Source organism: Odocoileus virginianus, chromosome 34 (genome assembly GCF_023699985.2).
Source record: "Odocoileus virginianus isolate 20LAN1187 ecotype Illinois chromosome 34, Ovbor_1.2, whole genome shotgun sequence".
NCBI classification, from domain to species: domain Eukaryota; kingdom Metazoa; phylum Chordata; class Mammalia; order Artiodactyla; family Cervidae; genus Odocoileus; species Odocoileus virginianus.
The window spans coordinates 33,647,307-33,671,831 of record NC_069707.1 but is presented as its reverse complement, the minus strand read 5'-3'; the positions used below and the strand labels follow the sequence as shown (position 1 = coordinate 33,671,831).

Sequence of the window (24,525 nt, the reverse complement as noted above, 5' to 3'; positions counted from 1 at the left end):
ATATCTTTGTCTATCCCAAGTTGAATCAATAATGGCATGAGAAAAAGGTTACCCATTTGAAGAGGCTGTTCTGAAAGTTTTAAATTCAGTAGTTCTAGCTGACCAAGTTTCCTATACAAGTCACATTTGGCTTCAGGCACTTTTTGTACATTTGCATATTTGTTCCAAAAAAAGGTGTCCAGTGGTTTTCTAAAGAACTTTACTGTTTGAAGAATCCACAATTCATTTTTTTTAAATGTGGTAAGAAATTTAACATAATGTTAAGAATGATTATTTCTTCAACAAAAATAGTAAGTTTAAAAGAGATAAAATTTTTTCCTACTATATTCTTGCTTATCATTTTTCCTTTGCAACAAGTTTTACACTATTTTGGGGAAGGAAAAAAATCAAACTAAGCAGAAATGTACAAAGCAGAAAATGAAAGTCCTCTGTCATTCCAGCTGGGAGATAACAGTTTGTTGCATAATTCTCCAGATTTCTTACCACTGACATGATGTATTTTACTCTATTCTACAAAAATGAATAATTAGACTATACAAACTCTTGGTAGTCTTTATTTTCCATTTCATATGTCATAAATATCTTTCTACATCATTCCATTAAGCCATTTTTCTGCCTTTTCTTTGAAAAATATTTAATGCACAAACACTTATCCATAATATCACTAAAATAAAAATTTGTTTAGGAAAACTATCCTCTTATTTCATCCTATTCCATCTTTTAGCAATAGTCGTTTAAAAAAATTTGATGGCACTTTTCCACATTTTAGGAGTCAGATATAGGATACAGATGGCTGAGAAGAAGGCTTCATATTTTTAAAATTTTTGTAAAACAAAAACTATTTTGATTTTTGGAGGCATTTAGTTCACTAATTAACAAAGATTGGAAACTAAAACCAGTTACCTTTATAATTTGTGTTGAGCCATGAAGGATTTGTTTTGAAATCAAATGGTGCCAGGACATTCAACTCATACACCCTGAGGATGTTACAAATGAAAATAGTTTACTCTGGAGGAGGTAGTTCATAAGGTTGCACATTAACATTTTGCACCTCAAATGTTCCCATACAAGGACAAGTCAGCTTTAATCACTTTGTGGCACATTTGAAAACTGGCTGGCTTGAATGGGAGCCGAATGTCTTCCTTACCCACACTGTCTTCTTTGTCCAGTGACATCTGCTCTCCAAGGGGACTTTATGGTATTTGAGGTCTCCGCTGTAGTCTTGGAGGTCCCTTCCATCAAGTGTGGGTGCAAAACCTAACATTGTGATGAGGGCTTATACTGGGAAGCAACAGGGCCCAGCTGTAATTCTGATGATGCTGTTAACTATGAGCTTGGGCAGCTGCTTAACCCCTCTGAGCTTTCATTTCTTACCTGTACATTGAAGCAATTAATCTCTGAGGTCTCTTTCTGTCTAAAATCTGAGTCTACACTCACATTGGACATAACATGAGCCTACATTTTCATAGTAGACATAGAAAACAAAGTTCTAGCTACCAAAGGGGAAAGGGTTGGAGAGGGATAAATTAGGAGCTTTGGATGAGCAGATACATGCTACCACATATAAACTAAACAACAAGGACCTACTGTATAGATAGGAAACTATATTCAATATTTTGTAATTACCTATATGGGAAAAAAATCTGAATCACTTTGTTATACACCAGAAACTAACACAACATTGTAAACCAACCATACATCAATACAAAAGTAAAATGATTTAAAATGAAAAAAAAAAAAAAGAAAATTAAATCTGATTATAAACTCTGCATCTCCTACCACGCCCAAGTTTGTAGCTGTGTGTAGCTGGTCAACCAGTTATCTGCCTCCTGGGGCTTTAAGGCCTGGTTACTCCAAATTCCTCACCTCTGATTCACATTAACTAAAAACCCTTGGAATCCCACGCTCAGAGAACTTGGAGTATTCTGAGACCTTCACTGCTCTAGGCGCTGCCTCACCCTCTCCAGTCCCAGGCAACAGCTGAAACTGTGTGTGGACACACCAGACTCCCCCTCACTGGGCTTGCCTCAAGCAAGCTTTATAGCATCATTCCCACTGCAAAAGTCAATAGAATCATTTCTGGGCGTTGATTTCCACACTGAAATTGAAAAGTCCCAATTCTCTGCTTACACAATAAAATTCAATTGTATAAACAATCAATTTCTAGGAAATTCTTTGTAGCTATACAAAATGTATTTCAAAGAAATCAATGTATTGGCAAGCTAAATTTGTAAGGATAAAATTCAAGCCTAGCAAGACAAAGAAAAATTACCTTTAAAAAAATGCCTCACACTTAAAAATTTCTTTAAAAGTACATGTATTACTTAATCCTCATGATAGCTCTCTTTTGGATTATTACCTTCACTTGACAAACGAAGATAACTGAAGTAAGAGAAGCTCTCTGGCTTAGTCAGGATGATTCAGGAAGTTAGTAAGAACCTGGGCTGGAATGCAGATCTCCTGACTTCTCAGTCTAAAGCTATTTCCAGTATGTAGCAGAAAATATTTAAATTGGATGTAGATTATATCTAAATTCCCTTCTAGTTCAAATGCCCTCTGATCTCTGATGCAACACCAGCCCAGGGAGTAATAGCTTCACTTTCTTTCCATGATCATCCTCATAAGAGGAACAATCCTGCCTGGTTCTACTCATTTCATGATTGCTACTTGTATCACTTTCAAAGGTGACACATTTGCTTGTTTTCACTTTAAAAACAAACGAAGAAAGTATACCATGGGGAAAAATCTGCACCCTTTATTCAATAAAGATACGTTGAGTATTCTACGTGAACGTCTTTCGTGTTGGACCTGAACTTTTTTTTTTTTTGCAAACATCTCAGTTCCTTGAACTTATTTTCTATTCCTATAACAATCACATTAGCCCTTACTTAGAGTTACTTATCTTCATGCCTTTTTTTTTCTTCCATTTATTTTTATTAGTTGGAGGCTAATTACTTTACATCATTACAGTAGTTTTTGTCATACATTGAAATGAATTAGCCATGGATTTACATGTGTTCCCCATCCCGATCCCCTCTCCCACCTCCCTCTCCACCCGATTCCTCTGGGTCTTCCCAGTGCACCAGGCCCGAGCACTTGTCTCATGCACCCAACCTGGGCTGGTGATCTGTTTCACCCTAGATAATATACATGTTTCAATGGTGTTCTCTTGAAACATCCCACCCTCGCCTTCTCCCTGAACTTTTGAATTGTTTGAAGGTGATGTTATACTTACTTGAGCATCACACAGCACACACCCAGAACCACGTAGTACACAGCGTAGAAAAGGATGACACATACAAGAAGGTTCCTCCAAACGACCTGCGGAGAGCACAGGGGTGAGCGCCAAGAGCCTGGGCTTTTTCCCATGGTTGTTGGTAAGGAGGTTGACAAACAAAAGACAATGAATGACTGCTAGATCACATTGGCTAGCCTTGTTTTGCCTGCAGACCTATGTGGTGGGAACGACTTCAAAGTACACAGTAAAAGTGTTGCCGACTAGAGAAGCTGGCATAGTACATGTCTGCAGCAAGGATCAATGCAGTACATAAATCCGTACTACCTATCCATCATCTACCACAACAATATTTATGTTTTTACATAATTACATAAATTTTACAAAATTTATGTTTTACTATATTGTGTCAATATTTATGTTTTTACCTGATAAAATGATTCTAAATCTCAGCTGCCACTACAGTAAAATATGAGAAAGGCTAAGAAATTTTGAAAAGTATAAACAAAAAATTTATACAACAATAGCTAAATTCCTGTGCTAGAATTTATAGAGCAATTGGCTAAAACAGAATAGATGGTCCTGAGACGAATTTTACCACCTGTGAGACTTAAGAAGGAAGCACTGCAGATGAATGAGGAACAGATGGATTATTCAACAAATAGTGTTGTGAAAATTGTCTAACTTCTAGATTAAAAAAAAAAATCTCATTAGATTGCAGTCTTGTATGAAACACCAAAATAAACTTCAGATGGATTTAAGGTTTAAATGTCAAGAACTAGAACAGGAGAAAACATTTGCAACATATATCACAGGCAAAGGATTGCTATCTGCAATATTTAAACAAATTTGAATATAAAAGAGACAAACCAGTGAAAAAGGGACAAGGTATATAAATAGGCAGCTCATATGAATAAACATTTGAAAAACCGATGAGCAATTGAAAATGTTTAGAAGACCTTTGTTGATCTTTTAAAGATATATTTTTGTGAATATAGTAAAAATGTTAGCATTTCATATGGGTTTTTTTTTTTTTTTTGGTTTGTTCTTTTCCTTTGGAATCTTTTAAGAAGTCATCTTGTTTACTCAAGACTTTAACACTTCAGGATGGCTCTTTTCTCTGAATAACCCATCCACCAACTTGACCAAGTCTTTTAATTGGCCTGGGTACAGAAGGAGCCGTCCTTCTGTAGAGGCAAGAAGAGAAGACAGTAGCACAGAGCCCATCACAACCAACTGGCTGAATGGATTAAATTTGTAGATTTACTAACAACTCCCTTCTTTCAACTACTAAAACTAGGTGACCTCTCGGGCCTAAGAGGGCCGTAAGAAACCCAGACTGCAGGGTTTTGACCCCTTCAGAACCCTGCCTCTCTCTCCCCACCTCACGTCACTGTTGGCCTCTCATACCCTTTGCCTGGAGACTCCTCTTTGCTCATCAAATCCCTTCTCTTTCTGCCCATTGTTCTCAGCCTCCCCTTGGTCTTCAGTATTTCGCATTCTTTGTCTTCTGTTCTTTCTTCCTTCATGATCCTTCTTTTGTGTGTATTCATTCCCTAAGTCATGCCTGATTCTTTGTGACCCCATGGACTGCAGCAGGCCAGGCTTCCCTGTCCTTCACTCTCTCCTTGAGTTTGCTCAAACTCATGTCCATTGAGTCAGTGATGCCATCCAACCATTTCATCCTCTGTTGCCCCCTTCTCGTCCTGCCCTCAATCTTTCCCAGCATCAGGGTCTTTTCCAATGAGTGAGATTTTTGCATCAGGTGGCTAAATTATTGGAGCTTCTGCATCAGTCCTTCCAGTGAATATTCAGAGTTGATTTCCTTTAGGATTCACTGGCTTGATCTTCTTGCAGACCAAGGAACTCTCAACAGTATTCTTCAGCACCACTGTTCATAAGCATCAATTCTTTGGTGCTCAGCCTTCTTTAGGTCCAACTTTCACATTGGTACATGACTAATGGAAAAACCATATTTCTGACTATATGGACCTTTGTTGGCAAAGTGATGGATGTCTCTGCTTTTTCTCATTTGTTGAGAAGATGACTTAGAGGTCAAGAGAAAATATGAAAGCTTCACTTGAGTTGAAGGTCCAGATACTGCTCCCACATTTAAGTTGGATCAATTCCTGCCCAGCTGTTGGGATGAGAATCTGCTGATGGAACATGAGCATTATGATAGGGAGCAACTTTGGGGCTTCTGAAGTCTTACAGTTTTCTGGAAGGTCATACATCTTTGGATTCGCTTTACTTTTTATTCTATACATTAATATAAATTTGATTTTCTTTTAATTTGGGCATTAATAACCTCTAGTTGAAATATTTCTAGATGATTGTTTACTCATTTCCAACAAAAAAAGATAAATAACATGTAGTCTCTATACTAATATGTAGTCAAACATGAAACTTTTCTTATTTCTATGTTAATACTGAAATTTAAGTAACATTTTAATTTTTAAATATACTCATTTGCTATAGAATTTTGCTTTCATAATCCAAACAGAGGATTGTGCTTCACACTTTGCAAGCCCAAAAATGATAAAAATGTGTAAGATATCTGGAACTACTTTTTAATGAATCATAATTTGTGAGAGAACACATTGACAAATTTATAACATATAGGTATACCTACTTTCCCCAACAAATTTATAAAACACTACTTACCAATAGAATGGTATAATACACATTTTAAAACTGTTTTGAGTGGAATATATTGAAAAACAAGGCACTCTTTTTGTAAATAACTATTTTTCCTGCCTGCATAATAAATCTAGATTTTCAAATGATAATTTTCCTATAAGCAAATTCAGTTGCCTCTAGTAATTTCTGCCTGTAATCTTTTCTCTATCAGCCTACAAAAGTAACTTTATAAAAGGCAATCAGACCATGACATTCCCCTACTGGCTATCCTTCAATGGCCCCACACTGTCATCAGGATTCATTCATCCATTTTTTCATTTGACAAATAGTCACTGGGCTGGGTGGCATTGCAAGATGAATTGGATGTGGTCCCAGGCATAAATACCCAGTGTAGCAATGTTCATCAAATGTATAAACATCAGAACTCACATTGAGGCCCTGTTAAAACAGATTTCTGGGCCCTAGCCCCAGAGTTTTTTATTCAGTAGTTCTAGGGTGGGCTCCAGGAATTTGCATTTCTAACAAGTTTCCAGGGGATGCTAGCACTGCTGCTTCTAACACCAAGCTTTGAAGACTACTGATCTAGAGGCAAGACTGGTGGCTAGCTATGACACAGACAGAAAAGCTGGGATTGAGGAGTGCAAAGTGCAATGGAGCTTTCCCCGGTGGCTCAGCAGTAAAGAAACCATCTGAATGCCAGAAACATGCGTTCAATCCCTAGGTCAGGAGGATCCCCTGGAGGAGGGCGTGGCAACGTAATCCAGGATTCTTGCCTAGAGAATCCCATGGACAGAGGCGGCTGGTACAGTCTACAGTGCTGCAAAGAGTCTGACACAACTGAAGCGACTTAGCACGCATGCACACACAGAGTGCTCTGGAAACCCAAGGGAGAGACAGGGGTTTGTGGAGGGTGGGGTGACAAGGAACATTTTTCCAGGGGGAAACATTCAACACTAACATTCACTGTAGGTTAGCCATGTACTTCCCTTATAGCACAGTTGGTAAAAAATCCGCCTGTAATGCAGGAGACCCCAGTTCAATTCCTGGGTTGGGAAGATTCCCTGGAGAAGGGATAGGCTGCCTCTGCCCATTCCACTATTCTTGGGCTTCCCTTGTGACTCAGCTGGTAAAGAATCTGCCTGCAATGTGGGAGACCTAGGTTCAATCCCTGGGTTTGGAAGATCCCTTGGAGAAGGAAAAGGCTACCCACTCCAGTATTCTGGCCTGGAGAATTCCATACACTCCAAGGGGTCACAAAGAGTTGGACACGACTAAGGGACTTTAAAAAAAACAAACAAAAAGCTGTGTACTTGGCACCATCTATGTATTATCTCAGGCTTCCCAGGTGGCGATCGTGGTAAAGAACCCACCTGCCAATGCAGAAGATGCAGGAGACATGGGGTTTGATTCCTGGGTTGGGAAGATTCCCAGGAGGAGGGAATGGCAACCCACTCCAGTATTCTTCCCTGGAGAATCCCAGGGCAGAGGTGCCTGGCAAGCTACCGTCCACTAGGTCGCAAAGAGCTGGACACGGCTGAAGCGACCGAGCAGCACGCACGCGTTATCTCATTTAATCCTCATAAACATTTTGAAAGATAAGTCTATTCACTTAGTCCAAGTCTATTATTATTATTATTATTTTTAGAGAGAAGAACAATGAGGCTCAGAGAAGTCTAGTTAGTTTTTCAAAGCTTGTCAGTAAATTGCAGAGCTGGGATTCAAATTCTGCTAACTCTTAACCATTACGCTGGGGTCAGGGTTCTGCTCAAGGCAAAAGAAGTACCTGCAAAGATGTAGTGGGGGTGAGAGGTGGTAAGAGAGTTTAAAGAGGATGGGGAACACATGTACACCCATGGCTGATTTGTGTCCATGTGTGGCAAAAACCACTACAATATTGTAAAGTAATTAGCCTCCAATTAAAATAAATAAATTTTAAAAAAAGATCATGAAGGGAATCTTATGCTTTAATAAAGTTTCCAGTGTCTCTGAAGGGAAGACTGTGAAATATTCAAGAATAGTAGACTGGAGAATGGCAACCCACTCCAGTATTCTTGCCTGGGAAATCCCATGGACAGAGGTGCCTGGTGGGCTACACAGTCCATGGGGTCACAAAGAGTCAGACATGACTTAGCAACTGCACAGTGTAGACTGGAGAGGGGCCATTAAGTAAGGAAACCATTGAAAGAAATGCTGACTTTGTGACATGATAGAGGTGTTAGCTAATGAGCTGGTGGTAATCATACTGCAGTATATAAATATATCAAACCAACTTTCTGGGCACATTAAACTAACACAATGTGATATGCCAATTATATCTTGATTAAAAATGCAAAGAATAAAATAAAGGGGTTTTCAATACTCTTGACCAGCAGTGGAGATGGAGAAGATGAATGTGAGGGCCAGTGAAGAAATAGAATCAGCAAGTTGTGGGGGCTTAAGGAAGAGGGTCATTTGATCTAGCCCAATTCTGTCCAATAGATTTCTATAAATAGTAATATATAGTCTATCAATAGATATTTATAATGCAAGCCACATGTATGTCATCTAAATTTCTCTATGGATCACTTTCATAAAAGTAAAGAAAGAAAAACTAATTCTGATAATATTTTATTTAACCCAATATATCCAACATACAATTTCAACATATAGTAAATATTAGAAGTTATTATTGTGGTATTCTTTGCTTGTTCACAGTACATCTTAGAATCCCAGGGTGAATTTTACTAACACATCTTAACTTGGCCTACTCACATTTCAAGTGCTCATGGCCTTCTGTAGCCAACGGGTGCTGTATTAGACAATACAATAATGTATTAGCTCTAACCACCGCCTTTCCTTCCAGCCTCTTAACCCTGCCCCAAAGTCTTGAGAGTCTAACTACACTTACTATTTATTGTGGGATTACTATGCGGCAAGCACTGTACCCATATACTCTCATTTTATCCACCCTCCCCATACCACTCCATCATGAATCTGGGTAACTATCAACTGTACTTCACAGATTTAGAAATGGAGGCAGAGAGAGGTTAAACTTATCACAGCTCACATGGCCTGTATGTGGCAGGGTTCCAGTTCAGATCTGTTGGACGTCTGAAATCTCTTCACCCTGGGCTGTCCTGCCTTCCACCTGGTAGGCTTGGAAGAAAAGCATACTGAATAATCAATCCTAGTTCAACACTTTCTTTTTAAAATTATAGAAACTGAGATTTGGATAGGTTGAGTGAATGGCCCAAGGTCAAATCTTTATTGAGTGGCAGAGGTGAGTTAGGGAAAAAAAAAAGAAATGGTATTGAATTACCAAAGGAAAGTAACTTAAAAATGCTGCCCAAATGACTGAACACAAAATTTCATTCTGATACGAATATTATTACTGTACTTTAGGAAAATTCAATATATAAGAGTCAGAATTTGTCACAGTCTCAGTACATAACTAGCACCAAAATGTTAATTTATTCTTCTAAAATATATATTCGGATCTTGAATCAAACTATGAAATATAAGATATTTATGAGAGTTTTGGCTATTTGAATTCAACTGGATATTTGATAATGTTAAAGAATTCTTGTTAATATTTTAAGGTAGTATGGTGGTATGATGACTATTTTTTTATTTTTAAAGATACATATGGAAATACTTGCAGATGAAATAATAAGATTTCTGAGTTATCCTCGAAGTAAAAACATGGGAGAATAGGTGGCGATGTAGATGTAACAAGATTGAACTGAGTTGATAGCTGTGAAGTTAGGTCATGGATAAATTAAATTCATTCTATTTTTCTATTTGCATTACTAGATGCTTATTTTTCCATAATAATTTTGTAAAAAGTTCTCAGTAAGTTTATGTAACCAGTGAACATCTTTACAAACTGTAAAAATATAATTTTATTAATAAAAATTTGAGGAACACCCCTGTTTCCTAGGGGTGGGGTAGGGGATCACCCTTGTTTAATACCTACATGTACCAAGGCTGAGCTAGAAGGACTTTGGAAACACCTCATTTTCTTTAATCCTCACAACAACACTGCCCAATAGGATGTCTTATCCATATTTTATAAGAAAATAAATGCTGCCACTTTGCCTTGTGTGTCCCCTGGGATCAAGGACACCAGGGTTTCAGGGAGGTTATGAACATGTAACATGGACCATTGAGACAGAGAAGAGGGCCACCTGGGCAGTTCCATAGACTCAGCAAAGCCCCAGGGACTGGAGGGTATATTGTTTTGCTGGACTCTCCAAGGCAATGAGGAGGCATTTAGCTAAAAACATTGTATGTTCCTTTGGGGTGCATTCCGGGGACAGCAAGCCTAATTCTTCAGATTTTCTCTCTCTCTCTCTCTCTCTCACACACACACACCACACACACACACACGTTTCTCAATATTACCTTGTACCTATCAAAGGTCACCCTTTTAGATTCTGCTATTTTGGTGTTTATCTCCTCTTTGTCACTCTAGCCATCTTTAAGTACTTTCTATTCCGAGGAACGTTCAATGATATCCCCTAATATAAAATCAACTCCTTCTCTTTGGAAAGCTAACTCTCACTCACTTTGTCAGGTCACCTCTGAGACCTCATTTCCTCCAAGAAGTTTTCCCTGGCTTATTATCCTTTGTTGGGTGCTTTCTAACTCTCTCTTTTGTCCCTAACATAACCCTCATTAGTGTGAATGTGGGTAGTAATTGATTGTAACTGGAGATTTATCATGTTCACGTACAGATTAATAATGCAATTTCTTCATTAAAAAACATTTCCCCTTTCGTATTTGTGAAAAATTGCAAAATTATTTTGAGAGTGGAATATAAGTTCACAAGTCTTTAAAGTGTGCAAATGTAGGATATGATAAATATGTTTTTTTTAAAAAAACTGTCTGCTACAACTAGTCTCTATCATCTTTTGTGATTAAGATATTTGGATGCCAGACTTCCTTCTTCTGTCCTAAACAATAAAACATTTTTTTTAATGAGTTGAAATTAAGGAAGAACTGTGCTCACTATAAAAGAATAGAGGAAAGTTCTATTCATTTGAGGTTTCAGAATCTGGCCAAACCAGGACCATTTCCTTTGTAAACACTAGACTGGGACTAAGAGAGCATATGAGTTTGTGCAGGCAGCTCCATGAGGACTCAGAGCTTCACTGGAGCCGAAGAGTTTCAACTGCATAACTCACTCTACTGTCTTGCCAGATCCTATCCTGGTTTGACTGGGCGTAATTCAAAAAGGAAAAGCTCCTACTAATTCCATCCTTCTGGAATTGATAGCTACATTTCACTCTTTTTGTCTGTTAATTTCTCTTATTGTCTGATAACAATCTGATGGGATGTCTTCCACATGTATGGAATTTCCTCAAGGAATTGCTAAAAGAGAACATGTGTAATTGCTCTATGATACCCATTTCATCTAGAAGGGACTGGGAGGGCAGGGATTTGTCCATTGTGCTCACTAATGTACTTTTAGGGTCTGCTGTGGTTCCTGGCACATAGTAGGTACTCAGGGAAATGGACGGAATGACTCATTACAGTCTTAGGGTTAATAGAAGCATGGCTGACTTCCAGTCTGCACAGGAATTGTTTGAGGAGTATCCATTATGATTAGTCAGAACCCAGACCACAGTGAACACCACCTCATATTAAAGCAGTCTTTGATGTACCTCGAGATGGTAATCAATCAGTAGATAATTATCGAGTGTTGATAGTGTGCCCAAAGTTGTTTCAGACTTCCTGGCATTATAAAGGAAGTGAGGCAGCCAAAATTACCATATGATAAACAATTAGAACAAGAAAATATATCCAACATTTATATGACCATTTACAGTATATTTGTGTAGATTAGCTCACCCTTCAAAATAAACACATGAGGTAGGATTATAACCACCTCTTTATAGATAAAGGGAAGTTCATAGAAATTAAGGATATTTACAAAGCTGGTCACTGGTAGATATGTAATTTTATACCAAGTTTATTAGCCCTGAAGCAGAAATTAAACTTTATAAAGGCAAAATTACCTCATAGAAGAGAGATAACCTGGGTTTCATAAAGATAGAGACTTTTAGTAAGAAATAAAATGGTACACACACTTTATATTTAGTATCAGCCTACTTGTCCTTTAAGTAGTCCTCAAATTTTATTATTCTTAAGAAATATGAAGTGTTTGCATGTTAAAAGTACAAATTTCTCACACCCATACCTAGACATTTGGATTCTGTAGACAGTGGGTAGGACCCAGGTATTTACATTTTAACAAACCTCTCAGATAATAGCAAAGCAAAGATCTACTGAGAATGCGAGAACAAATCCAGGAGATTAACAGAAAACGTGTTTTTCCTATAGTTTTCTCCTGAGGTAGGATTTCTTAAAAGGATTGGATGGACAGCTAAGAAAACTGGGTTCTTTATGTAAACGGACAAGACAGACAAGAGACTTATTTCCAAAAGAAATAAAAAAAATAAAACCTTTTTCTTCACTAATAATAAAAACACACTCTACAACAATGAGACACTATTGAACTCTTACCAAGTTAGCCAAAATATTTTCTATTTTAAAAAAAGAATAAATTGTTCTGGTGATAAAATACTCACTATTCTAGATTTCTGATGTGAGCGGAATTTAGTGCAAGTCTATTAGAAAGCAATATATCAATATGTATTTTCAAAGGTGTGATTCTGAACCCAAACGTATACTGCTGGTAAGAAATAGAAACTTCTTAATGGTGTTTGTCCTTACATGTTAAAAGCATTTCTTCTTTTTCTTTTTTACTATATTTTATAAATTTTTGATGACAGAATGAAAGAAACTTAGTCTCTAGTAGTTACAGATTGCTAGATTGTGGATAAATTACTCTGAGTGATATTTTTATCTGTAAAATTAGGCAGTGAGGTTTTTAACCCTTTTGTACTTAACTGTCTTGTGGAATAGCTAATGCAAACTGTCGACTATGTGGAAAAATAGATATGCTCAACTACACACACACACCAAAAAATGTGTGCAAATTCAGTATTGTCCAGAATCTCAGAAGCCCACTGTGGATCCCAGATCAAGAATTCCTAAGCTTGAAGGATAATTCCAACTCTACCAGTCAATCTTAAATGAAATCAACCCTGAATATTCACTGGAAGATCTGAGGTTCCAGTACTTTGGCCGCCTGGTGCAAAGAGCTGATTTACTGGAAAAGACTGATGCTGGGAAAGACAGGGCAGGATGAGAAGTGGGAGACAGAGGACGAGATGGTTAGACGGCATCTCAGACTGAATGGCCATGAACTTGAGCAAGCTCCGGGAGCTGTGATGAACAGGGAAGCCCAGCGTGCTGCAGTCCATGGGGTCGAGAAGGGTCAACACGGCTCAGAGACTGAATGACAACAATTATACTGGTGCCATTTAAGAGCATGTAAAATTCTGTAGATAAGTGATTATCTCCATCCCCACTAGAAGAGCTAAAAAAAAAGCATCGACCTATTCATCTCGTCAACAACTATGGCAGATACTACAAGCTGTATAAATATTATTTGTAGGACTAGTATTTTAAATTATATTTCAAATTTCAATATGTTCATTAGGCTCTTTTTCTAGTTGTACAGAACAGAACTATCATGGTGACAACTGAAAAAATTTCAGAATCAAAAAATATCACTGTAATAGTTGCTCGACTATACTTTGCCACCATTTAGGACCAGCAGCAACTCAGAAGATAAGCGAACAATAACACTGCAAACCCACAATAAGTTTAGGACTAAACTCCTGGTCTCCTTTTCCCTCTGTTCCTTCTTTTAACTCTACTCTCAACTAATTAACTCCCTCTTGTGCAAAACAAAAGAAAGAGAGAGAGAGACAGAGTGAAAGTAAGAATCTGATCAGATAAGCCAATCACTATCTGGTATATGGCACTCTGGTCGGATAGAGTGTTATCAAAAGGTGCTGATGAACAGCTGGCTGGGCTCTGAATGGCTGTCTTTGCAGAAAATGAACTCTTCTAACCAAATAGGGGTGTCCACTTATAGAGTTCACCTCATATGAAGCATGGCAACCTATGTAAAAAGTAACCTATGAGTAGGGACCAGTGCATTTTCTTGGCAAAACTCTATTAGCTTTTGCCCTGCTTCATTCTGTACTCCAAGGCCAAATTTGCATGTTACTCCAGGTGTTTCTTGACTTCTTACTTCTGCATTCCAGTCCCCTATAATGAAAAGGACATCTTTTTTGGGTGTTAGTTCTAAAAGGTCTTATAGGTTTTCATAGAACCATTCAACTTCAGCTTCTTCAGCATTATTGGTCAGGGCATAGACATGGATTACCGTGATATTGAATGGTTTGCCTTGGAAATGAACAAAGATCATTCTGTCATTTTTGACATTGCATCCAAGTGTTGCATTTCAGACTCTTTTGTTGACCATGATGGCTACTCCATTTCTTCTAAGGGATTCTTGCCCACAGTAGTATATATAATGGTCATCTGAGTTAAATTCCTCCATTCCAGTCCATTTTAGTTCACTGATCCCTAAAATGTGGACGTTCACTCTTGCCATCTCCTGTTTGACCACTTCCAATTTGCCTTGATTCATGGACCTAACATTCCAGGTTCCTATGCAATATTGCTCTTTACAGCATTGGACCTTGCTTCTATCACGGGTCACATCCACAACTGGGTGTTGTTTTTGCTTTGGCTCCATCCCTTCATTCTTTCTAGAGTTATTTCTCTACTGATCTCCAGTAATACGTGAACCATGAGCTTCCAGATGTTCAAGCTGGATTTAGAAAAAGCAGGGGAACCAAAGATCAAATTGCCAACATCCGTTGGATCATTGAAAAGGCAAGAGAGTTCCAGAAAAACATCTACTTCTGCTTTATTGACTATGCCAAAGCCTTTTACTGTGTGGATCACAATAAACTGGAAAATTCTGAAAGAGATGAGAATACCAGACCACCTGACCTGCCTCTTGAGAAACCTGTATGCAGGTCAGGAAGCAACAGTTAGAAATGGACATGGAAAAACAGACTGGTTCCAAATCAGGGAACGGAGTACGTCAAGGCTGTATATTGTCACCCTGCTTATTTAACTTACATGCATTGTACATCATGCAAAATGCTGGGTTGGATGAAGCACAAGTTGGAAGCAAGACTGCCAGGAGAAACATCAATAACCTCAGATATGCAGATGACACCACCCTTACGGCAGAACGCAAAGAAGAACTAAAGATCCTCTTGATGAAAGTGAAGAGGAGAGTGAAAAAGTTGGCTTGAAACTCAACATTCAGAAAACTAAGATCATGGCATCGGGTCCCATCACTTCATGGCAAATAGATGGGGAAACAGTGGAAACAGTGGCTGACTTTTACTTTTTGAGCTCCAAAATCACTGCAGATGGTGAATGCAGCCATGAAATTAAAAGACACTTACTCCTTGGAAGGAAAGTTATGACCAACCTAGACAGCATATTAAAAAGCAAAGACATTACTTTGCCAACAAAGGTCTGTCTAGTCAAGGCTATGGTTTTTCTAGTGGTCATGTATGGATGTGAGAGTTGGACTATAAAAGCTGAGCACCAAAAAATTGATGCTTTTGAACTGTGTGTTGGAGAAGACTCTTGAGAGTCCCTTGGAATGCAAGGAGATCCAACCAGTCCATCCTAAAGGAGATCAGTCCTAGGTGTTCATTGGAGGGACTGATGCTGAAGCTGAAACTCCAATACTTTGGTCACCTGATGCGAAGAAGTGACTCATTGGAAAAGACCCTGATGCTGGGAGGGATTGGGGGCAGGAGGAGAAGAGAACCACAGTGGATGAGATGGTTGGATGGCATCATCCATCTCTCAATGGAGATGAGTTTGAGTAAACTCCAGGAGTTGGTGATGGACAGGGAGGCCTGGTGTGCTGCAGTCCATGGGGTTGTGAAGAGTCAGACATGACTGAGCGACTGAACTGAACTGAATAGGGACAATACTTAGAATACTTCCCAGAAAGTAGCAGAGTTAACCGGCAGGTCTGTGTATTTGTATTTAACAGCAAATAACAAGCCTGTATTTAATAGCAGGTCCTGTTAAACTATTAGTAAGACAAAGATCTGGAAAACAGGTATATAGACTTTTAAAAAACTATATGATAATGTTGGTTTTAAGATTGAAGTAGTTCTGGTGGGTAGGGGAAGACAAAATCAATTCTCTTGTTTTCCTGTACTGGTTAGTAGTTTTCAGTCAACTCAGGTCTTCTCAATTCCTTTCTTAGCTTCTAAAGTTCAAAAAGTTCTAATGTGCTAAAGAGGCCGCAGTTGCCTCTTTGATTTTCTAAATTCTAGAGATTTAAACAATATACATTCATTAGTTCAGTCCCCAAAGTACTTACTTAGTACAAAAGATAAAAATACAAACAAATCTGACTGTCAACCTAATAGTCATTGTGGAAAACTTGTAAAACAAAAACATGAAGCAAAAAAAAATGAAAATCACCCATAATTCATGAATCAAACAAACCTAAGTTAAACTGCTATTCAACAACAATTTAATTGCTATCAATTCCTTTAGTCAACATCTGTAGCTTCCAGAGATTGGAAGTCAGTGGGGGCTTTAGGTCTATACCATATCCTCAATTCAGTACCTACAAATTATAAATCTGATAGAAAACATGAATGTCTTAATGGTGTTTGTCTATAGATGTGGAAATCATGGGTATTCTGTTTTCCCTCTTCTGTATTTCATACATTTCTAATGAAGGAGAAAGGCCAGATTTCTGTATGTTACAATAATAGCAAGTCCTACGCAATAATAATAGCAAGTTCTACAGTGCCAAATATACTGACATTTATTAGCAAACAAAAAAATATTTATACAACCTGTTTCGAAAACTTGGGGAAGTCCCACTCTCTTAGCAATTTAAACAAATACTTTGAGTTTGTCATGTTGACTCTGAGGCAGTCACAGTGACACCCTGAAGCCAGATTACCCCCTACTCCGGCCAGATCAATTGACAAATTCCTCCAGGAAGTGGGGGTACAACACAAGGACATGCAGTTCTAGATCTTGGGTGCTTCTCCAACGGTATTACGTTAATGAGCTTCCCGGATTCTGAAATGGCAAGGATTTCGAGGCCTGCTCAATCTTGCATATTTTGACAACACTCATCAGTAGAAAAAATATCTTGTACTTATATTCATGAACAAAGTATTTGGTATTGGTTTCAATAGCAATTTTTGAGCTGCATGACAACCTCTTCAAGTGAGGATTCCTCATAGGGATATTTCACATGCTAAACAACATCGACTGGGATGTAGAGTAACATTAATTTATGCATACAGATCTCACACTGTATTATACCAAAGTATTTTGTGTTTCACACAAAACCTATTTTTAAAATAAATCTTTTTTACATTAATATTCACATTTCCCCCTTTAAATTGCTTAAAACTTAACTATAAAAAACTTTGCAAAAAAGATGACTAGGTTTAATATGCAAGGGTAAATGAAATCGTAACATTTATTTCTCAATGGAAGAAAGTGGAAATAACATTTTCAAAGAATTTAAGTGTTTTTTCCCCAAACTCTCACAAGAGCAAGGACACTTTCTAATAATATAAACACAAGACTATTATCATATACAAGAAATTTTACACAGATATAAAGTCTTATTCATATAGAGTCCACACTGAAACTTCTCCAATTGTCCTTAAAATCTAAAGAAACTAGAATCAATTAAATTTATACATTACATTTGGTTGTCATATCTCTTTAGTGTCATATTCTAAATTTGCCTGATAGTTTCCTCATGATTAGAGTTTGGGGGAAGAATTCTACACAGGTTTAAAGCTCAACATTCAGAAAACTAAGATCATGGCATCGGGTCCCATCACTTCATGGCAAATAGATGGGGAAACAGTGGAAACAGTGGCTGACTTTATTTTTGGGGGGCTCCAAAATCACTGCAGATGGTGACTGCAGCCATGAAATTAAAAGACACTTACTCCTTGGAAGGAAAGTTATGACCAACCTGGATAGCATATTTAAAAGCAGAGACATTACTTTGCCAACAAAGGTCCGTCTAGTCACAGCTATGGTTTTTCCAGTGGTCATGTATGGATGTGAGAGTTGGACTGTGAAGAAAGCTGAGCCGAAGAATTGATGCTTTTGAACTGTGGTGTTGGAGAAGACTCTTGAGAGTCCCTGGGACTGCAAGGAGATCCAACCAGTCCATCCTAAAGGAGATCAGTCCTGGATGTTCATTGGAAGGACTGATGCTGAAGCTGAAACTCCAAGACTCTGGCCACCTGATGCGAAGAGCTGACTCATTGGAAAAGACCCTGATGCTGGGAGGGATTGGGGGCAGGAGGAGAAGGGGACAACAGAGGATGAGATGGCTGGATGGAATCACCGACTCGATGGACATGGGTTTGTGTAGACTCCGAGAGTTGGTGATGGACAGGGAGGCCTGGCATGCTGCGATTCATGGGGTGGCAAAGGGTCAGACACAAATGAGTGACTGAACTGAACTGACTGAACATTGTGCATTTCCCCGTATCGCATGAGGAATACATAACGTCATCTTGTTTCATTATCAGTGGTGGTCAATTTGATCACTTCATAAAGGTAATGTCTACCAGATCTCCTTATTTTAACTGCACTGTTTATCTTTTGTAGTTGATAAGTAATCTGTGAGGTGGTACTTAAGATTGTGTGAATGTCCTGTTTCCTCAAAACTTTTTACCCACTAGCTTTTCACAACCACTGATACACCTTGTCTGAATCAACTGTGGACACTGTTGTTACAAAATGGTAATTTTCTAGTCTTATTTTTTCTTCTACATATTAGTATATGCTCATCTATAAAGAGGTTTCCCTTCTTACCACTGAACTTCTGTATATATTATTTCTTTGTCCATTGTTGATAACATGCTCTTTTTTATATTCAATATGCTAAAATACATTAATACCATGACTTTTGTTGATGCTAAAACTGTCCCAAATACGAGCATCTATAAGATATCTCCTATGTTCATCTTATGTATCCCCATCATTTTTTTTGGTACTCCTTTGCTTTCCCTCATAATCTGACACTGCAATGAGATAATACCTTTCTCATCACTATATTTCCAGATGATTTTCATCTGCTTGTGAGCTATTTTCCCCCACTACTCTCTCTTTCTATCTATTCAAGAATCAGTATTACACTGTTTTAATTACAGAAGTCTTACAGTATGTTTTAAAAGTCATCCTTCATTGTTCATTTTTTAGAAGTCTCATGACTATTTTTTTTTTCTCATGACTATTTGTATGTTTCTTTTTCCATATAAACTTCAAAAATCTACTTGAACAACTCCATAAAGTAAACTTTTGTTATTCTTATTATGATCATGTGCAATTTATTAATAAGAAGGGAATAAATGATAGTTTTATAAAGTTCACTCATACTATTTAAAAATAAGAAAAATCTCCAAATTAATTCAGATTTTCCTTTCAAAAGTCTTTAATTTTTCCTCACATAGATTTTACACAGTTCCTGTTTAGGTATTCTTAAATGAATTTGTTTTTTTGCTATTAATGTAACTGAAGTTTTATCTTCTGTTACATCACATCATGAGCTATTGTTTGTGTATAAAAAGGCTTATGATTTGTTTTCAGCTTAATATTCTAATACTTTACTGAATTTTAAAAATGATATTAGTGTTTTCATCAGCTGTCTTGGATTTTTCCAAATATACTGCAATACCAGCTGTAAACAGAGATAGTTTCACTTCTGTTCCAATTCTTGGAGCTCTGTTGTTTATTCTGCATTGACTAGTATCTCCACTATATTTTTATTTAGTATTATTTATTTACTGATAGAAAATTTTAATAAGTACAAAAAATAGTAATTATACTGGAGTAGATGTGTTAGTTGCTCAGTTGTGCCAGCCTCTGCACCCCCCATGGACTGCAGCCCACCAGGCTCCAGTGTCCATGGGACTCTCTAGGCAAGGATATTGGAGTGGGTTACCACTTCCTTTTTCAGGGAATCATCCCAATCCAGGGATGGAACCTGAGTTTCCTGCATTGCACTCAGATTCTTATCATCTGAGCCACCAGGAAATACTGAGGTTCCCCAGGTGGTGCTAGTGGTAAAGAACAGACCTGTCAGTGCAGGAGAGGTAAGAGACGGGGGGTTTGATTCCTGGGTCCGGAAGGTTCCCTGGAGTAGGAAATGGCAATCCACTCCACTACTCTTGCCTGGAGAATCCTGTGGACAGAGGAGCCTGGCGGGCTACAGACCCTAGGGTTGCAAAGAGTGCACAGGATGGAAGTGACTTAGCACACAGGTATGAAAAACGGATGGCTAAAGGAAAGCTACAGTGTAACAGAGGGAACCCAGCTCAGTGCTCCTGAGGACCTAGAGGGCTGAAATGGGGGAGTGGGGAGAGACTCCGGAGGGAGGGGATACATGCATACACATGGTTGGTTCATGTTGTTGTGAAGCAAAACCATAGCATTGTAAAGCAGCTATATTTCAATTATTAATACAAAAGTTAACTTCTCTCATTCATTGCCACATCCAAGCATGTGTGCATGCTAGTTCTTGAGCCTGGAAACCCTTCCTTACCTCACCCTACTGGGTTCCAAAAATTAGAAGTGCTCCAAACAATCCCTGGTCTGGATGACGGACGATGCTCCAAGAATGACTCACCTCTGGACACCCCGAACTCTAGGGCAGAGAGAGCAAGAGGATAAAAGCCCTAGGGCGACCCAGCCCTGAGGCTATTGGACTACAGTCCCAGTGGCGGGCTGCCTGAAGCCCACCCACTCACTGGGGTCCAGCTCGCTCCCGAGACTCAGTTTCCCGCGTTTAAGAAAGGCTCAGGGGGCCCGGAGGAAGGAGGGTTGGTGTGGAGCAGAAAGAGCAGTGAAGCGGAGGTCGCGCCTTGGTTAAGCGCAGAGGTAGGTCCTATCTTCTCCCCGCTTCCTTGCCTGAACCCTAAGAGACGCCTGGAAAGCAGTCCTGGCCCAGGGCTCGGGTCACTAGCGACGTGGTGCACTGTTCCCCGCCCCCACCCCGCCCCTCCTCCCCCCTGCCCCGCATTCCCCCTTTCTCAGACACATTTAATATAGTTTTAAATAACAGTGAAGTTAGTGGGTGGTTAGTGACCTTAATACGAATGCCTCTAGTATTCTCCTAACATACTGGGTCTGCATTTTGCGTGTGTGTATGTCTAGTTATAATCATATATTAACATCAAAGAAGAATTAGTTCCGTTCCTGTTTTATTCACTGTTTTGATAATTAGAAATGGTTGTTAATTTTTGTCAAAGGCCACTTTAACATCTGAGAAGATGATCGTATGATTTTCCTCTTAGATTTTGGGAATAAGTATCACTTGATCATGCTGTTTAACTTTTATGATGAGTTCTTGGATTTTATTTGCTCCTATGTTATTTAGATTTTTACTTCCATATTTATAAGTGAGATTGATCTATAGTTTATTTTTTGCTATCTTTATAAGGTTTGGACTTCCCAAGTGGCTCAGATGGTAAAGTATCTGCCTGCAATGTGCAAGACCTGGGTTCGATCCCTGAGTCGGAAAGATCCCCTGGAGAAGGAAATGGCAACGCACTGGAAAATTCCATGGAGGGAGGAGCCTTGTAGGACTGTCCATGGGGTGCAAAGAGTTGGACACAACTGAACGACTTCACTTTCACTTTCTTTATAAGGTTTAGATGACAATATAACTCTTGTTTCATAAAAATATCTTGTGGCTTTTCATCTTTTTCTATACTCAGAAATTAAGTAAATTGAGAGTATATCATCTCTGCAGATTTAGGAGGGTTCCTTTGTGAAAACTGGGCCTAGTCCTTTTATAATAACCTTCTTCATTTATTCTATGGAAACTGGAAGACACATGATTCTACAAAGCAGAATATTCCAAGCAGCTAACAGCTTTTCAGGGCGAGTATCTATATGTTCTTCCAGTCTCGCTCACATATTATATTCACACTCCACCCGCCACTCAAGGACAGACTCAATCCCTCCTTATTTCTTTACATCCACAGCATTAGGCATATGTCTTACAGATTTGATCACATGTGTTGTAGCATACTTATTTATGGAGGTGACAGCTTTCTCTAGACCCTCAAAGACAGAGACGCTAATTTAACCACATTTGATTCTTCAGCCACAAAATATTGCTTAGCCCTTGGTAAGTGTTCAGGAAATATATTCGGAATAATAATGAGTGAAGAGAAGGGGGAAAAAAAAACAATGAATGCCCACTTCAGTGGGAAGTGTCTGTTTATTAAAAACGTGGACTCTGGGATCAAATATACCAGGGTTCTTCTCTGGTTTCTCACTGGCAAGTATGTAACCTTGGCCGGTTGCTCTGTGTGATTTTTCTACTCATACGTAAAAGATAGGTGAAGTCTCATGTGAGGTTTAAACGTATTCAGAACACAGGTAAGATTCCTAGCATTAGGTGCTCGATATGCTCACAAGGTAACATGTTATTCCCATATGAAAGCCTGTTGTTTGGTTCTTTGGAAAATTCCTAGAGAAGTCATGAAGTTTCTCTCTTGCCTGTGGTAGCATAGCAAAGGAAACAGACCCTGCTGATGGTAGTTCCCTCTGAAAATGTCTGTAGGGATGAAATTCTCCAACTGAGGTCAACAGCCATAAGGAAATGCAGGCATGCGTTGTGCCTTTGAGATTTTTACATGCAGTATTTGGTTTAGAATAGTAATTTTACATTAGTTGAATATAGTTTTGAAATGAGTCTTCCACTGGAGTTCTGAAAAACAATGCACTGTATCCTGAACAACAACTTAGCAGTTCTCATACCTGGGCTTTCTTCCCAGTTTCTGTGCTGTTTCCCCAGACAGCAAATTAATTAAATGGCCTTTGGCCATAACTCTTTCCCTTGAGTCAGCTTTTCTCTCATTTAAAGTGTAGAGATAGGGGGGATTTAATTAGCCCAATGCCTGGCACATTACATGCACTCCATAAATGTCTGTTGAGTTTTGGAATTCTCTTTAGACAAAGGTCACTTTTGCTATTACTATTAATTTATGAGCATATCAGTAATTCCTGTGCTGATAATATTGACAATGAGCAAGGACTTAGGAAAAGTTAACTCATAATTTATAGGAATGTATCACGAGAATTCAGATTTTCAGCAACTCTCCCTTGAACATATTCACTACTGGTTTAATGTTCTAAGACGGTATTCTACACATAAAGCTCTGGGATTCTATAAAGCTCCTCCTCCTGGCAGGAGTTACCTAGATACTTCCACTGGAAAGAGTATATGTGCATGTGTGTGTGTGTAAGACCAGACTAAATATAGAGTCTTCATTCTTTAAGCTACTTAAGGGAAAGATATTGTCTTTTAATTTTCGTTTCTCAAGTGGAGTTATAACTGCTAGTTCAAACCCAAAACTATACACAAATTATGAACAGTTTAAAATATTCTTAAAAATGTTTTAAAAAAATATTTCACCTAAAATACTGTTTTAAGGACCTAGAAAATTTTTCTTAGTTGCTGTGCTTAACATTTCTTACTGATGATCTATGTTGTGATGATGGCAGTAAGCAGAAAAAACTTAAAGAAGTACATACAGCACTGATATTTTACTAAAATGAATGTAGCACTAATTCATAATCATAATTTAAATTTTAAATAAAAATCAGACTTTCCAGAGTGTCATTCCCTTAAGGCTGAATGTTTATAGCCCTGAAGCCTACGTGAATTTACACAGCTGTTTTGAGGCTTTGCATATTTCCTTGTTTTAGGTACTTTGATTTTTTAAAAAGGGGTATTTTTATACTGAAATAAAACACAGCTATTAACACCAGCCTCAAGGGAAAAAGAAACTAACAAACCTACAGATTAAAAATGTTTCAGTACTTTGCCTTTAAAATCTTGTACATCCTTTGGAAGTTGGAAAAATAAAAACCACCCCCGGCCAAAAAAAGACTGAGGACAAACTGTCATGATTTCAGAAGATGATAGCAGAAGTGCAGGTGTTAATACTAGAAAGTCTGCCTGTGAGTAAAACGATCCCTCTGAAACAACCACTATTTAGAGGTTTTTTTGAATCTTTTCTTGGGCCCGGGTGCCTCTATATTGCCACCATTAGCACACAATGTGAGGAGGACTGCAGAATGTTTTCTGCATGGTGCCCAGCCAAAAGTGAAACAAGTTGCCTACAGACAGAGAGGCCATTTATAGAACATATTTGCTTATCCCCGGGCTAGGCAGTAACTCAGAGGCAATGCAAAGAAGTCATTTCTCTTTACCTTGCTGGGTGCCACTCTGACCTGGAGAGCCATGTACACATCCTATGGCAAAGCAGTGGTGAAAGCCACCCTCCTTACATCCTCGACATCTGGAAGAAGAGACAATTGTCACGGCGAGCTTTGCAAATTACTCCTGAAGACTGTGAGACGCAGTAGTGCAGGATGATTGGATTACACAAAACGAGACAGGAGCCATCTGTGAGCCATGCATAAGCTGCTGAGTGCCAAAATGAACATCCTTATTAGGCGACCGAGTTCTCATACCATTTGTAGTTTGGTCAAGTTTGGAAGATGAGCCGAATGTTTTTAGACAGGGCTACAAATAGGCAGGGACTTAACATTCTTCCTGGCTGGAAGAGTAATTACTGTCTCCTACTTAAATTAGAGACTTGGCTTTTCAGTTAGGAAGTCCTGAGGTT

The 24,525-nt window shown here is 38.5% G+C and overlaps 1 protein-coding gene across 1 annotated transcript in view; it reads right to left on the bottom strand.

Moving 5' to 3' along the window:
• Positions 1–24,285, bottom strand: part of TMEM244 (transmembrane protein 244) — a 29,314-nt gene extending 5,029 nt beyond the window's left edge. The window contains exons 1-3 of the mRNA XM_070461601.1: positions 24,107–24,285; positions 3,236–3,321; positions 904–977 (exon numbers count right to left, since the gene is read on the bottom strand). Of these exons, the coding sequence (XP_070317702.1) occupies positions 904–977; positions 3,236–3,321; positions 24,107–24,139 (193 nt within the window). The 5' untranslated portion in view covers positions 24,140–24,285. The remainder of the gene's footprint in view (positions 1–903; positions 978–3,235; positions 3,322–24,106) is intronic.
• Positions 24,286–24,525: the final 240 nt, after the last annotated feature.